General features: G+C 37.7%; 1 protein-coding gene and 1 long non-coding RNA gene across 2 annotated transcripts; both read left to right on the forward strand.

The window, feature by feature from the left end:
- The first annotated feature begins 1,006 nt into the window (after window positions 1-1,006).
- Window positions 1,007-1,891, forward strand: LOC311079594. Its single transcript, XR_014605424.1, has 3 exons — window positions 1,007-1,102; window positions 1,542-1,627; window positions 1,697-1,891. It is a non-coding gene; the product is annotated as an uncharacterized lncRNA (long non-coding RNA).
- A 10,775-nt stretch (window positions 1,892-12,666) lies between these two features.
- Window positions 12,667-16,121, forward strand: LOC311078935 (uncharacterized protein). The gene is made up of 8 exons (XM_084107986.1): window positions 12,667-12,680; window positions 12,760-12,937; window positions 13,017-13,093; window positions 13,325-13,505; window positions 13,651-13,899; window positions 15,098-15,269; window positions 15,508-15,656; window positions 15,810-16,121. Exons 1-8 carry the CDS (start codon window positions 12,672-12,674, stop codon window positions 15,848-15,850), a joined length of 1,056 nt encoding a protein of 351 aa, XP_083964112.1. The 5' UTR covers window positions 12,667-12,671; the 3' UTR covers window positions 15,851-16,121.
- The last annotated feature ends 340 nt before the right edge of the window (window positions 16,122-16,461 follow it).

Here is a 16,461-nt window from a genome sequence, read left to right on the forward strand (position 1 = left end):
GGAACGTTCTGGCAAAGTTTTGAACAATCGTTCTTCCAGGAACCTCAACAACAGAATGTTAGTTCAATGTTATTTGGATCTTTAATAATGTTCTGAAAGCGTTTGCACAACAACATTATTTGCACATCAATCATGGGATGTTTTTAGTTCTGAAACATTTTGGTTGAATATTGGTTTAACATTTTTAAATTTGTAACTACTTATTTTGGAATGTTCAGAGAACATTCTAAAGTAACGTTGTTTGAAGAAGTATACAATGGAATGTTCCCTTTAAATTTAAATGTTTTGAACATTTAAAAAAAACTTAAAAGAAACATTATTAGCATGATGGTTTGACATATTTTTGTTAGCTGAGGAAAGGGGGTGAGACGAATATTTTAATTATTTTAAGGCCCGTTCACACCCAGGACGATAACTATTAAGATAACAGTAAAGAAGATATTAAAGAATAGCAGAGTTCACAGCACAGCTATTACGATAACGGCACAGAGAAACGATGTTGTTGGAATCACTTTCAGAACGATTTTATCCAGCTGATGAGCGATAAAAACATTGACATCCAATCAGAATCCATCCTGCTGTAACGAGCTTGAGCATTTAAAGCGACAGACAAGCGTTCGCTTATAATAAACAGAACGATATCTTTAGCTGGTGTGAAATCTAGTATATTTGTAGTTGTCATTCTTGGTGTGAACGGGCCTTTAACGGCTGTCTTATAACCTGAATGTGAACTGATGGCTTCTTCTTTCTTCAGCTCTGTTGCACGTGACCTTCTCTAGGCTTCATGAGTTTGTCTATGTGTCCGAGTCCATGACCTGGGTGAATGCGCAGAAGTACTGCAGACAGCATTACACGGATCTCGCCACCGTCGATGACCAGGAGGATCACGATCAGCTGCTGAAAACTGTGGGAATGGGACATGTATGGCTTGGATTGATTCGCACTACATATCCTGGACCCTACGCCTGGTCAGATCACAGCAACTCCACTTTCACAAAATGGGCATCTGGAAAACCGGACGAACAATTGTGTGCTAAAGTTTATGTGGGTGTTTGGTATGACAGCCGGTGTATGAACTCTAATCCCTTTGCGTGTTATTTTGGTGAGTTATTATCTTAATATATACACTTTTTTTCAGAATTACACATGCTTAGATTTAATTAAAATGATAATTTTAGCTAATACCTTTTGAACGTTTTATTATTTATTATTTTGCTACTTTTTAATGTTCTCTAAACCTTCTGAAACGTTCCCATAATGTTTGCAAAATTCTAAAATGGAATGTTCCCTTAAAGTTCGCATAATCAAGAATTTTTTTTTTTTTTTTTAGAACATTCAAAAATAAAGTTTTTATAACTTAATGAGAACATATTCACGGCAGGGACAACTTTAAATCAGATCATGATCATGAGCTCTCCTGATCAAAACTCTGAAAATAATGATTAAACGTTAAATGTTTATTTAGTTAGTATTGAGCAAATCATATACATTTATGTCTAACATGTCTGACTGAATTCCTCATCAGTGTGTTCGTCCCACAGATCGGAAGAGACAGATTGTAAAACTGGAGGTGAAATCAAGTCAAAATCTGAATGATCCGGAAGTGATGAACAAGATTTTAGCCACGGTGAGATTCGCTCTGCTTACCACTCGTAAATCCACTGCAGAAATATTGTTCAAAGTTTGTGTTCTTCAGATGGAGCAGATCCTGAAGGAGAAGGGAGTGTCAGGAGAAGCTAAACTTTCGTGGAGAACCCAATCCGATGGGAATGTCTTCCAAAAGAAGGACCAGAAGAGTGACGCCACTAAACAGACTTGCGTTTCCTAATTCTACAGAAAATATATTTATTTTTTTTACAGTCGTTTTCTTTTCTTTTAAGTTGTTCTCAAAACTTAAAATTACAAACAATATCTGTAAAATTAACAACTCAACGGTTATTTTAACTATTATTCCATTAATGACAAAGTAATACAGTAATTCCTAATGTCCTAATTTTAAAAAAGTGCAAAAAACTTTTACAGAAATTTTCATTAAACGTTTTACAGAAAAACACTGTTCTTTTACAGGTATTTATTCATTTTTTCATCTTACAGGTACCTGAATTATTACGATCAAACACCAACTGAACATGGATGTGTATCAATATTCTCTCATTTTAGCGGTTTACAGAGCAAATGCAGGAATGGTAGCTGAAGTCTATCACTATTTCCACATCTTTTGTATAGGGTTGTTGTATTTGTGTTTCAGCTTTCAGGTTCTTGGTATGGATGTTTATTCAATGCTGGATATTGTTTCTGCATTTAATAATCTCTTGTAATCTCTAATCTGTTGTAATTGATAAATTCACTGCACTTGATGTAATTGACATATTTGATGCATTCACTATGACATAAAAAGTTGAAATTATGTTGACATAAAAGGTTAATAATTTCACTTAATTTAATTTTTTTAATCTCATAATTATTACTTAGTCATTATTAAATGCATATGACTTCATATGTCTTAAGATTTAGCAAAGCATGATTTTTTTTTTCTTTTGTGGCAGATATTGGCTTCCATAGGCAAACAGTTAAATATTAAACATATTTAATACTAGAATTAACTATTTCTTTCTTAAAATAAATGTGACGTAATATTGACAACCAGGATATTTTCCGATTATTGAGTATACTGCTAATGTCATTTTCTTAATGTCATATTGTACACAAATGTCTCGGTTAACAAACAACATAAAGACAGTATATTTTAAATAATTGTTTAATGGCATCTTTTTATGAAACGCCACTATCACTGATATTAATATAGCTACTGATGTCTCGATGAAAATGATTGAGATTACCCCCCCCCCCCCAAGGCTTCAAAAAGTATAACAACTTTAAATTTAAATGAACTTAAAACAAACCTCACATAATCCCATAATAAATGTTATATTTACCTGTGCCTTTCCTGTCTAACAGGTATGAAATATACAGAAATTGAAAAAGATTATCTAACAGTCCGCACTGCATAAATTACAAATTAAATATTAATTTATTAATTTAAATATTTTTTTATATTAAATTTAAAGTACAATTTTATTTAATTAATCCATTTTTTAGTCAAAAGCAGTTAGTAATTTTCTCTGTTCCCTTTGTTCTTTGGTTAACTTTACTGACAGAGAGAATTAGTGGCTTCTGTCCCTTTAAGATCTGCCGCTGCTGACAGGATTGACAGCACTACTTGTCATTCATTGCTGATAGAAAATGCTGCGGTTTAATGTGGACTCATTTTCATGGTAGGCCTACAGAATGTTTTTTTTTTAGTAGGCTAAATATTTAGCTAACAGTCTGAAGTTACCAAGCAGCAGTGTAACATCAATAGGTGTAGACAGAAAATATGATTATCCTGACCTGAGCTAATTTGCTGAATCAACCAACTCGCATCTCCTTTCCTTTGTCCTGTTGGATTACAAATTTATTAAATGTTTAATTTAGTTTGCAACAGTAAAAGTTGAGTACATTGAAGTTAGCATTTTAAGGTTAGGATAGGATAATAGTAACAACAGTTTCTGCCAGTCCTGTTTTTCTCTATTGTGTTTTAAATGAGTCAGATCACTGAGATTCTCACCTTTCGGAGCCCAGACGTTGAATCATTAGGTTGATTGACTTTCACCTTTTGTCTTTAATGGCTCTCGGATGGCTCTTGGAATTGGAGTTCCTGGCCAGTATCAGCATGTGAATAGTTATGCTGATTCAATTGGACTCAGAGTAGGGTGTGTTCCCACTTCATTTGCATGCTTTATTCAGAGTTCCCGCCTCTATGTAATCCCTCCCCCTTGGAATGTATATAACTACAATGCATACTGTATTAGAGTTAGATCATGTTGGAAGTACTACAGCAACGTACAGCGGAGTTCTCAATAAAGAATAACTTCCGTTGAACGCGATCCCAACTGTCTCCTGGTCTTGCGTCGATGAAAGAAAACTTTACAACAGTCCTAAAGTCACCTGTTGTTGTTTCTGGCATTTCATCGCTGTCTGTGCCGCAACCGCTATACCTGCTCATTAGAACGTTCAGTGAGCTATTTTTAGAGTGGACACGCACATCTACACAGGCTCGGCCCTGCTCCTCCGTGGCGATGACAGCGTGCGGTTAAAAATCATAACAAAGGAATTTGAAAGTTGGGGGGACACAAACGGAATTTCGAAAAGTGGGAGGGACACAAATGGGATTTTGAAAAGTGGGAGGGACACAAACGGGATTTCGGAAAGTGGGGGGGACATGTCCCCCCTGTCCCCATAGGAAATTGCACCCGTGCTGATGGGGCATTGAAGGCCCACAGAAGCATAAGCCAACTTGATAGCGTTCACTATCCAACGGGATAGTCTCTGCTTCGTGACTGGAAGACCTTTGATGCGACCGCCGAAGCATACAAAAAGCTGCTCTGACTGTCTAAAATGGGCAGAGCGCTGTATGTATACTCATAAAGCACAAACAGGGCAGAGTAAGTGAAGTTGACGCTCAGGCGTAGAGAGCACTTTGGGCACGTAGCCATGCCTCGGCTTGAGAATGACCTCAGAGTCGTTAGGCCCGAACTCGAGGCAGGAAGCACTGACGGAGAGCACTTGTAGGTCGCCAACTTGCTTGACCGACGCTAATGCTAGCAGTAGTGTGGTCTTAAGCGGATCTCGGCCAAATGTAGAGGCTCGAATGAAGGGCCCAAGGACCGTTGATAGATCCCGAGAGGGTACGGTAAGAGGACGAGGCAGGTTGAGCCTCTTTGCCCCTTTCAGAAAGCAGACGACCAGGTCGCTTCTCCCCGGCGATTGGCCGGCCACAGGATCATGGAAAGCTGCTATGGCCACCACATAGACTTTGGACGTGGAGGGGTGCGATCCGCGTTCATTAGCTCTTGCAAGAAGGAGAGTACCAGGGGTACTTCGCATGAAAAAGGGTTCTGGTTCTGGACTGAGCATCAGTCAGAGAAAACAGACCACTTAAGAGTGTAGAGACGTCTCGTGGACTGAGCTCTAGCCGTCTGAGATAGTTTTCAGGACTCTCGCTGGGAGGTCCTTAACCCCCTGGGGTCGGCCGTCGCGATTATCTCGTTTTTTTTCTTATCAGTGCTATTTATCAGAATTTTTGTCATTCAGGCAAGTGTTACACATCATTCAAAACTGTTAAATGACTTCTTTTATTTGTGTACACTCATAATAAAAACTAAATGTTGTTTTTCGTAAAATAAAGAAAATAAACATGATGCACGTTCTGTCGCCTCTCTCAATGTGAAGTTCATTCTGAAACGCGACAGAAAACGATCTGTAACTCAGCGAATGCTTGTCACTGTGACATGAAACGTATGTCTTTACAAAGCTTGAAGTCTCCATTTTTAAATGATGTAAATCATATCAAAAACAAATATTCTCTGTTTAAGTAATCCGTATGATAGCAACATGTACAGTTTCTCAAACGGGTCCTCATTAACTCTGTGACCACACCCACGTGCACACGACCAACTGATATGCAAATAGTCCATGTGAAGGAACACAGAGCTGTAAACGCCCCATCACCTCAAAAACAAAGAATCAGAGACTTCAGTAACGTACTCCTCTGCTTTTCATCGAGTTTGGAAGACTGTGTTTGTGCTGTGCTGTTTACCTTGGATTTACCTCAAAAGAATTAGAAGAACACGATTTAAATATGAGAACGATTTTTAAGGTAAGACACTCATAATCGTAAGCATGTTATTGTTGCATAAACTTTACATTGTAGCTACTAGTTAAACTGGTGACTAATGATGTACGTTATGAAATGAGATTGGAGTAAAAACATGAAGCCTAATGCTAAATATATACAGTGCTATGCATAAATTTAGACACCCATGCTAAAGTTGACTAAAAAGAGGAATAAAAAATCATCTTTTGGAAATTGAACTTAATGCCTTAATTAAAAAAAATAGGAAAAATCCAACCTTTAAGGACACCAATTTTCTTTGTGAATGAATAATGTATCGTAAATAAATAAATATTCTTCCTTAAAATACAGGGTGCATAAGTCTGGACACCCCTATGTTAAATTCCCATAGAGGCAGGCAGATTTTTATTTTTAAAGGCCAGTTACTTCATGGATCCAGGATACTATGCATCCTGATAAAGTTCCCTTGGCCTTTGGAATTAAAATAGCCCCACATCATCACATAGCCTTCACCATACCTAGAGACTGGCATGGAGTACTTTCCATAAGATCATCTCTCAATGCAAATCAAACCAGCTATTAGGCTAACTGAAATAAAACCATGCCAATCTCTAGGTATGGTGAAGGCTATGTGATGATGTGGGGCTATTTTAATAAAGGCAAAGGCATAAATGGGGAGGCTGGGCCATTTGTGGGCTAGTGCATCCATTTTTTTTTTTTAAAGAATATTGGGCAGTGAGAGTTGCCTTCGGAGGTGAAGAGGTTGACCTGTGCCTTGCTGAAGATGCTCCAGATTGTCTGAACCGTCTGGAGATGGAGGGACCATTCCCCTGGGAACACGTTGTCCACCAAGGTTGTTTATGTAGGACACTACGACCATTTTGTCCGACCGGACTAAGACGTGGTGTCCTATTAGGTCTGGTAGGAAGGTTTTCAGGTCCAGAAAAAACGCCATCATTACCAGGCAGTTGATATGCAGCCGCTTTTCTGTGCTCGACCAGGAGCCAGATGTCGGTTTGCCCTCGCACAGAGCCTTTGTTGGAGGTGTCCGTGGTGACCACCTTCATTCTTGAGACCAACTCCATGCTTACTCCAATCTGATAATGATTGGGGTCCTTCCAAGGAGCCAGGGCTCTGATGCAGTCTTGGTCCACCTTGACACAAAGGTGACCTGATCGCCAGGGGTGGGTTGGGACCTGGGGTTTTCTAGAACTCTAGAATCTAGAACTGCCCCCAGGAAAGAGGTTTTATAGCTGGGAGACAGCGAGGTCTAGGCTTGATTGAATCTGAGTCCTAGGCATTTCAAATGGCTGAGGAGCACAGATCTGTGAGCGACGCAATATAAGTAAACATTTCGAAGGGGAACGACTGTGATTGGTCCATCCTCACCAGTGCTGAGAAAAAGGAACTCTTATCACGTGGTAAGAGCTAGTACATCATTTTGGATAATTAGGTATTTGTATTTGAATAATGATACAGAAAAAGATGATTTAAAGGTGCCATAAAATGGAAAAATGTATTTAACTTGGCATAGTTGAATAAGAATTGTGTACGTGGAACTGACATACCGTGAGCCTCAAACACCATTGTTTCCTATTTCATATGTAAATCTTGTGTTTGCAAAAGACCACTGAAAAATGGGCGAATCCCAACATAACACTGACTGTGACGTTGCCGTTGGGATCATTAATATTTGCATATACCAGCCCATGTTCTGGGCCAGCCAGTGTTAACGTAGACATACACAGCCAAATCATCAGAAATTCTGCAGCTGGTATTGTGAAGAAGCAAGCAAGGACAATAGCGAAAATGGCAAATCATAAATATAAATGTTATGTTCCAGACTGTGCAGGGAATGTGAGCATTTTTCATACCCTTCCCATAGAACAGAAATGTCAACAGACATGGTTGATGTTTATCTACAACAGGATACCGCACCATTTTAATTCAAAGTTGTTAGTTTGCTCTGCCCGTTTCACCACTGACAGTTTTTCTAACCTGGGACAATATCAAGCAGGCTTCACTCAGCGTTTGATACTGAAGAAGGGGACAATTCCAACTATATTACCATTACAACCCCTACCGCAAGCCGTAAGTAACATTAGTGATTTTATCCATTTCTTGACTGTTGAAGCCATTTCTTTTTAAATCGAAAGTTTCTGTTCTGCTTCTACTTTAAATGTCACTTGTATTGTTTTATATAGTTGTTTTAGTTCTGGTGCCCCACTGTGGTAGTTCTCTAGAAATATAAGTGATCACATTTCATGCAGTCAAAGTTAATTCTTCATTACATAATGCTTGATATATATTTGCATATATTTGTGATATTTATTTGAAGCTTTGATTTAAAGTTATTTTTGTGATAGCCTTTAGCTATTAGCCTAGCCTTTCTTTGATATAGCATTCAATGTGTTGATTCCATTCTACTTTGATGTGATAACTTCACTATATGAGTCAATATCTGTATTTGTTGCTATTTTCTTTGTTATCCGATAATTCCATTTAAGTAAATTGATGACACTGATTTCATTTGGGGTATTTTCAGATAAGAGTTTCAGAACTACATGATTGGTCTTTAGTTATTGTATTATTGTTCTGATTATTGTTTATTTTGCTGTTATTTACAGTTTTACTCCTAATTCATAATGTACCTGGCTTCTTATTAAATGGCAAAGACTAAGATGAATCCTGACTCATCTGTACTTTATTGATGGAGTTTGGCTGGCTGTTAAATTGCATCTGTTCATGCAAGGAGAACAGTACAGTTTCTTAGTGAGCTAACAACATTAATGATAATTTACCATTTGTTGTCGAAATTCCACTTTCGCTTCTGAGAAACCCGGAAATGTTTGTTAAATTGGACAATAATGCTTGTGTCGGTGCTGTGTTTTTAGATCTAAAAAAAGCATTTGACACTGTTAATCATGACATTTTATTATCTAAACTGACATATTTTAACTTCTCTTCAAATGCCATTCAATGGATTAAATCTTACTTGGACTCAAGAAAACAGTGTGTTAACATTAACAGTGTCAAATAGTCTTTTCTAGATGTCCCTGTTGGTGTGCCTCAAGGGTCAATACTCGGTCCCTTATTATTTTATTTATATATAAATGACCTTCCAAACACTTGTGTTGATGTTGAATTCCAAATGTATGCTGATGACGCAGTCATCTACACAAGTGCAAAAAGTGTTCGAGGCTTCTGCCATCCTGACCTCCGCTCTGGTCCCTGTAAATGAATGGCTTTTTAAAACCTGCCTGTTACTCAATACTAAAAAAACAGTTTGTATGATGTTCACTAAACAGTCCCGCAACATAAAACAATCTGGTGTATTTTTAACAGTAGAAGAATTAGAAATCGTCTTGGAATTTAAGTACCTTGGTGTGACCCTTGATTCCACATTAAGTTTTAAAAAAACATGTAAAAGAATATCGAGTACAGTAAAATTTAATTTACGAAATTTTAAACAAATTCGTCAATTTATACCATTTGGGGCTCCCAAAGTGTTTTTACATTCTATGATTTTATCACATATTGAATATTGTTGTACAAGTTGGACATTGACTGTATGAACACACTCAAATCAATAGAATCACTCTATAAAAATGCCTTAAAAGTCTTTGATAAAGAGCCAATGTCCTTCCATATTAATAATATTTTACAAAAACATAATCTATTGAGCCTAGAGAATTTTAATCATTTTAAGTATGCCTGTTTTGTTTACAAAGTGTTAAATGGATTAGCCCCACCTCCCATGTCGGACTTCTTTAAACCAAAGACTTACAGTGGTGCCAGGACACTGGCCTCTGCTAGAGGTGACTGTGAGGTGCCTTTCAGAAGAACAGCCTTTGGACAAAATGCTCTGTCTGTGAAGGCCTGTAAGTTATGGAACAGTATCCCCATCACTGTCAGGGAATGTCCCACATTTCATACATTTAAAACCAAACTCAAAGTGTTGTGACCATTAAGTGACTCTTCTTTTACTTTGCTTGTACTTAATCATTTTCGTCATTTTGTATGTTATAATCTCTGTATTTCTGTAATTTGTCTATGGACTACGGATGTAAATCAGCCCTGTGGCTATAATCCGGCATGTTTACGTCTGTTTTTGTTGTTTCAATGCAGATGTTCATTAATGTGCATTGTCCCCATCAAATAAATAAATAAACAATGTGAAAAGGGGCGTATTCAGAAGTGATCCAGTTTATGTCCTATATTGAAAAGTTCTCTTTTCACAACAAGTTTCTTTCTTTCAACAGGAAAAAATAATAGAGCGCATTGCATTTCAGCCAGTGTTTTCTGTCCCTAAACACTTCATCCTGAGGCTAGTGAGTGGATAGTCATGGCTATAAACCTGTATGCATGGCATCTACTTTGTATTCTTTATAAAGCAATGTTCTATGCATTTGTCCCTGTCAAATAAACATTAAATAAATAGATAAGATAAGATAAGATAATGTTTATTTAGGTGACTTGTTTTGGTCCTGTCCCTACATCCCCTTCTTCACTGCCTGCTTTGACTAGCCAGTCATAGGCTCATCTGTAAGTCAAAATTAAAGTTTACAGGTCAAAATGCAAATCAGTGTTTGTAAACTAATGCCTGTCAGGGCAGGGATACTCAAATCGCTTAGCTCAGGGCTAGTAAATAAACCTCTTAAAAGGATTTTTTGGTTTTAAAGGTTTATTTACAGACATATGTTACTTTTATTTGCTTATTACAGTCTGATTGCTCCCTGGTTTTAAAATATGCCTCTTATAAGGTTTTACTGAAGTGTCTCTTCATATTTTTTTCATATTTATTTCTAAAATCAGGTACAGTAACATCCAAGTGAGTTTTTATACTGAACATCCTTTTACATTGTTCCTGTTAAAAGGTTAGTTCACCCAAAAAGGAAAATAACAATCAGAGTTTTATGAAAAAAATATCCTGCCTCTTCGAAGCTTTATAATGTATGTATGGTACCTTAGATTTTGAAGCCCCAAAAGGTCAATCCATCATAAAAGTAATTGTGGCCAGCAAGACGAGGCCGGTGGTATGATTGATGATGAGCGACGCCTGCGCGACGCACCGGTCTCGTATCTCTCACGGAGGAGCGGAAGCATAAAAGGAGGAGCGACGACAGTGAAGGACGAGAGAGGACAATCTCTGGACTTTATGTTGTGTATATGTGGCAGCAGTCATCCGTGAGGGACTACCTTTATTTTTGTTTTGTATTTGTGTATTTATTTTATTAAAAGTTGTTGAATGTTCGCTTGTTCCCGCCTCCTCCTCCCACAACATCTAACTGCGTTACAGTAATCCATACGGCTCCAGCTGTTAAAGGGGTCATGACATGAGAAACCAAATTTGCCTTGATCTTTTGGTATATAAGAGGTCTTTGTACCATTAAAACGTCCTGCAAGTTTCATAGCTTAAGACGTCCTCGCCATTATAAACAAATCATTTATTTAATCAAGCTCTAAATACAGCTCGTTCTGGACAGAGCCGTTAAATATGATATGTTTTTCAACGGCTCTGGTTCTGGATCCATGGTATGAAGTGATGTCACGGTGCGAAGTGACGTACCAGCCGTTTGCATATGACCGCCTCCAGCACAAGACAACTACGCTTCAAGCGCAAGACAACTACGCTTCAAGCGCAAGACAACTACGCTCATTTCGTATCGTTGTCGCGCCGCGCGCCTCACAAGTGTTCAGTCGACGGACAGCGAGTGGGTCTGTGTACAGGAAAATTACGATGCCACGCAGATGTGCTGTTCCTGGCTGTGGACAAACAACATCTTTGAATTCGCTGCCGAAAGATCCAGACGTCAGGGAAAAATGGATGCACTTTATTTTTTGCGGACGTCCCAGTTACTGTAGTGTTAATTTAAGCGTTTGTTCTATACATTTTAAGGATGACTGTTTTGAGAACAAATCCCAATATGATGCTGGCTTTGCCAGAAAACTGTTGCCGTGCCGACTATTCTGGGCTCAACAACGACGACGCAAACTGTAAGTAATGTATTTAAAACTTTAAACTACTTTTTAAAATGCAATTTCATTCATTATGAATAATCACAGTGTTTTTACTTGCATATTGTTTTCAGAGACCGCCATGTTCAGGCCCCATATCAAAAGATGTTGGCTGTCAAACTGACCAACACACTCATACATCTGTGGGCACACAGCTGTCGTTTCGAACCATGCGACCCAAGTGTCGTAGCAAAGGTATTATTTATATAATCCTAACTTGTGTCATCATAATTCTATTTATAAGAAGCTTAAAAGCTTTTTTGCCTAAAAGTAAGTATTTATAGTCCATATTTTTATAATACTGCAATTACAATTGATAGAATAAAACTTTACATTGTATTTTCTAACGTTATAGAAACACAAACAGAGCAGTCCTCAAATCTTTCAAGTGGTGATGTCGCCATACCCTGGACTACTTCACAGGCTTTTACTTCAACACCTTTAAAAGATGAAAGGCCTGCCAAAAGGCGTCGCTTTGAATTGGAGGGTGAAGAAAGTGTGTCTTTTGAAGAAGTCTGTGACACTCAGGATGTAACATATGACCCTGCTCAGTGTGACTGAACCATCAAAGCATTCGTAAGTTTTTGTCTTTATCATGTTAAGTTTAGCATACATTTATGTGAACTGTATGTTTTACTGACTCGTAAAACTGATTATGTTGAAAAAAAAATACACTACATTAATTTTTTGTTATGAAATTTCTCTTGTGATAGCATGTACACATCCAAAGCCTCTCATGAACACACCAAATATATTGTGTTTGAAAACTGTCTTCTTGAACTGTTTGAGACCTGTCCAGTATGTTCCAGAGCCTGCAATATTCAGCCTCGTAGCAATGGGACTTTTGGCCATTGATCAACTTTGCCCGCATTGTGAGTACCTTAGACAGTGGAAGAGCCAACCCTGTGTTGGCAGTACCCCTGTTGGTAACCTCCAGCTGTCTGCTTCCCTGTACTTCTCTGGAGCTTCATTCTTCCAGATGAAAAAGGTTTGTGGGGTTTATTTTTTTTTTTCCTGTTTAAAATAATTTAAACGTATAATGCATAATTATTTTTTTTCTTTTGAAGGTATTTGAGTCAATGCATTTGAAGATGTTCAAATACAGAACCTTCAGAAGGCATGCCAGCATGTACCTGGAACCACTAATAATATATAAGTGGAAGAAGGAACAGGTGGATTTAGTGAAGGATCTCTGTGAGGCGGACAAGGTGATAATTGGTGGCGATATGAGAGCTGATTCGCCAGGTAAGTTCTTCTGCAGTCTTAATAATTTGTTCCTGTGTAAACTATTTTATAAAATATTATTTGTATTGTGACATTTTAGGCCATTCAGCCAAGTATGGGAGCTACACCACAATGGATCTTCAAAAGAACCTCATAATAGACATCCAGCTAGTGCAAGTGAGAAAATGCATAGATCACATCATGTCAATGCACACAAAATTACCAGAAAAAAGTGGCAACAGAGTATGCCTTGCCTGTTTCACATTAAACAATTTTAAATTATAATTGTATTATAAATTAATTTTTATAATAAACCTTTTATACTTCAAAGATGTAGTTGGATATGATTACTGTTTTAAAGGAATGAAATAACTGACTTTCACTGCCCTGATAACTATTTTTTCACAGAGTAATGAAGTCGGTGGTAGCTACCACATGGAGAAAGAAGGGTTAAAACGAAGCCTGGAATGGCTGGAGGAATGTGGTGTAAGGCTAGACTGCATTGTGACAGACCGACATCCCCAGATTCAAAGGTTTCTGAAAGAACGAAACGTCACACAGTACTATGATGTCTGGCATTTGGAGAAAGGTACGTTTGAGCTTTCTTGTCTTGTGGTTATAACTGTACTTAGTACAGATTCTGAAAAAAAACATTTCATGTTAATAATAATAAATGGACAGTTTTTTTTTACATTACATAAACAATATTTCTTTTTGGTATTACAATTGATTAGGGTTGTCAAAGAAGTTAGAGCAAATTGCCAGAGACAAGGACTGTTCAATAGTGAAAAAGTGGCAGCACAGCATAAGAAACCATCTCTACTGGACTGCAGCATCCTCTACTTCAGGACCAGAGAAGGTAGCCAAGTGGAAGTCCCTCATCAATCACATTCAGAATGTTCACATCCATGATGATCCATTATACCCACAATGTGAACATTCACATCGAGTGTCTAAGGGCAGCAGTAAACGCTTCAAACCTGGTGAGTGCATAATATTTCATATTATTACCATTACCAATCAAAGTGGCTGACTGTTGTTCACCTGTGTGTCCCACAGTGCTAATGTAGCAAGTTGGGAAGAGAAAAGTATTGATTGTGTTTTGGTTTTGTATGATGAACTTCCCAAAACTATTTTCTTTGTGGTTGGGAACTATCGGTTGGGGTGTTTGTTGGGTGGGACATTTATCAGTGTTGCGCGCTATGCGTTTGGAGTGCGTGAGTTACATCAGCCTCAGTTTGCGGATGGACGTTGGCAAGGCAAGACGCACTTATTTTTCTCTCGCTTTTCCCACTTAATGTTGGTATGTAAGAGGAGTTTGTTCAGTTAAAGTTCATTGATCATTGAATACAATGTTATATTGAATCGATTGTACACATGCATATTGTGTATTTTGAGTTTTGTGTGAGTTTTATCGCACGCACGTGGAGTGAACTAACTGTTGATTTGTGCACAGTGTGTGATGTGGGAAGAGGTTGGCGCAACGAAAAATATTGATCAAATTGTCCCATATGTTTCCAGGTATGTTCAGTTCTTCAATTTAACCAGTATAACGTGATCTAATTTATGTAATTTGGGTTTATAATGTATATGGGGATTGTGCTTTTGAGCAGATATTGTATATTTATTTCTCAGATTCTGTAATACATTATATCATGTTACATCCATCTATTACACTGGTTTTGCAGTTCTGAAGAGTATAATGTGACTGTGCATAATGTTTTGAGGGAATATTTGTTTGATTCATACAACCATTATTCTTATGTTATTACTGATATGTTTGAAGAATATACATCCAGCCATTTTATTACTTTATTTTTCCTTTAACAAAAGAAATGTATTTGCACATTAATGTATCTGCTAGATAATGTTAAATATGTATACATGTGAGTTACGTCAGCCTCAGTTTGCGGATGGATGTTGGCGAGGCAAGACGCACTTATTTTTCTCTCGCTTTTCCCACTTAATGTTGTGTGTGATGTGGGAAGAGGTTGGCGCAACGAAAAATATTGATCAAATTGTCCCATATGTTTCCAGGGCGGGTCAATCAATTCAGCTGTTTTGAAGCCATCCTGCTGTCTGCTGTGTGAAATTCATTATGTGCAGAATTGGATCTGCTTCACTAATACTGTTTCCATTATCCTTCACACAAATTCATACATAGGCCTACTACTATTCCAGGTTCAAAACCACTTTACAGAGTCGAAAAGGTGCTGACTAACAACAGAGTCCTCAAAGATGTAGCAAAGCTCAGCCCTCACTTCCAGACCTCATCCCTGGAGGCCTTTCACAGTGTTATTTTACGCTTTGCCCCAAAAAGTGTGGTATTTCCTTTTATTGGAATGCTGTGCAGGTATGCAATGTAAAGTTGTATGGAAGCATCTTATTGACATTTAATGAACCATAAAGTCCTATTATTTCATAATTGTATGTAATACAGGAAGCCTAGCATAAGCTATAAAGTAATTTGAAAAGCAGTTATAACATTTCGAATGCTTTGTCATTTCTTATTATTTTAAATTTATCTTGAAAAAATAATAACACTGTGTCACTCCTACTTTTTAGTAACTGTTTTTTTTCTGCTGTTTTAGGTTGTATTTGCCTGGCATGCATTTTAATGAAAATTCAAACCGTCCAAAGGCTACAACATCATCTGGAAAGCCAATGTACAGACTTTTGTTCCCCAAGGCTAAAAAAAGATTGTACACCACAAAACCAGTGACATCCAACCCAACGTACTGTAAGTTTGAATAGATGTTTTAATTAGTAATTTACCAAAAAACTAAAAAACTAAATACAATACACACAAAGTGCATAGAACTTAATTTACAGTATTGCAAAAAAAAAAAATCCCGGCTACGTCTACAATCTGATGACACTGCTTTTTGAAAAGGTTCTGACAGATCCTTTTCCCTAAATGGAGGAGCTGCATAAAACTACAGTGCCTGACAGTCTATGCACACAGTATGACAGACCGTCATTGGAGGAGGCCATTGCTGAGCATGTGTCAAGGTTTAGTCAAGGGGCAGTTTGAATCCGACATAGCTGCCTTCCGCATCTGGGAATTTTTGCCGTATACACGGGACAACACATGATGGTATTACAACCCTGATCTTTCTGCCTAGATAGCCCCAGCACCAACTGACAAAGCTTCTGTAAGCCAAATGCCTGTAGCGCCTGATGGAAACAGACAAAAGACATTTAAAATTATACATTCGAAAGGTGTTGTGTGTGTGTGTGTATATATATGTCAAAACTATTGTTATTTGAATATAAATTTTGTTACATTAAATATTTATAATCCATATTAACATAAAACTATTGTGTATGTCAGTTTTCTTACTGGTGTAACGTACTCGGCCACACTCTTCCACATATAATAGCGTCATATGACGCGAAGTACACAAAACAGACAGGGCGGGGTACGGCCTGAACTGATGGGGCAAAATGTGGGTCTTATACAGTTTGCTCATAGCATTTTTTTTTTTTTTTGCGGTCGATAAGTGAGCTGTGCTCAACAGACACAGCATTCTGAACTGATAGCA

This window comes from Abramis brama (assembly GCF_963993115.1).
Source record: "Abramis brama genome assembly, chromosome: 3".
Taxonomy (NCBI): domain Eukaryota; kingdom Metazoa; phylum Chordata; class Actinopteri; order Cypriniformes; family Leuciscidae; genus Abramis; species Abramis brama.

What these genes read in the sequence shown, in the direction of transcription:
- LOC311078935 (XM_084107986.1), top strand. An exon ending in TATGAGAGCTGATTCGCCAG is followed by an intron (nt 12,938 to 13,016) that starts GTAAGTTCTTCT and finishes GTGACATTTTAG; the next exon opens with GCCATTCAGCCAAGTATGGG. An exon ending in GACATCCAACCCAACGTACT is followed by an intron (nt 15,657 to 15,809) that starts GTAAGTTTGAAT and finishes CTTTTTGAAAAG; the next exon opens with GTTCTGACAGATCCTTTTCC.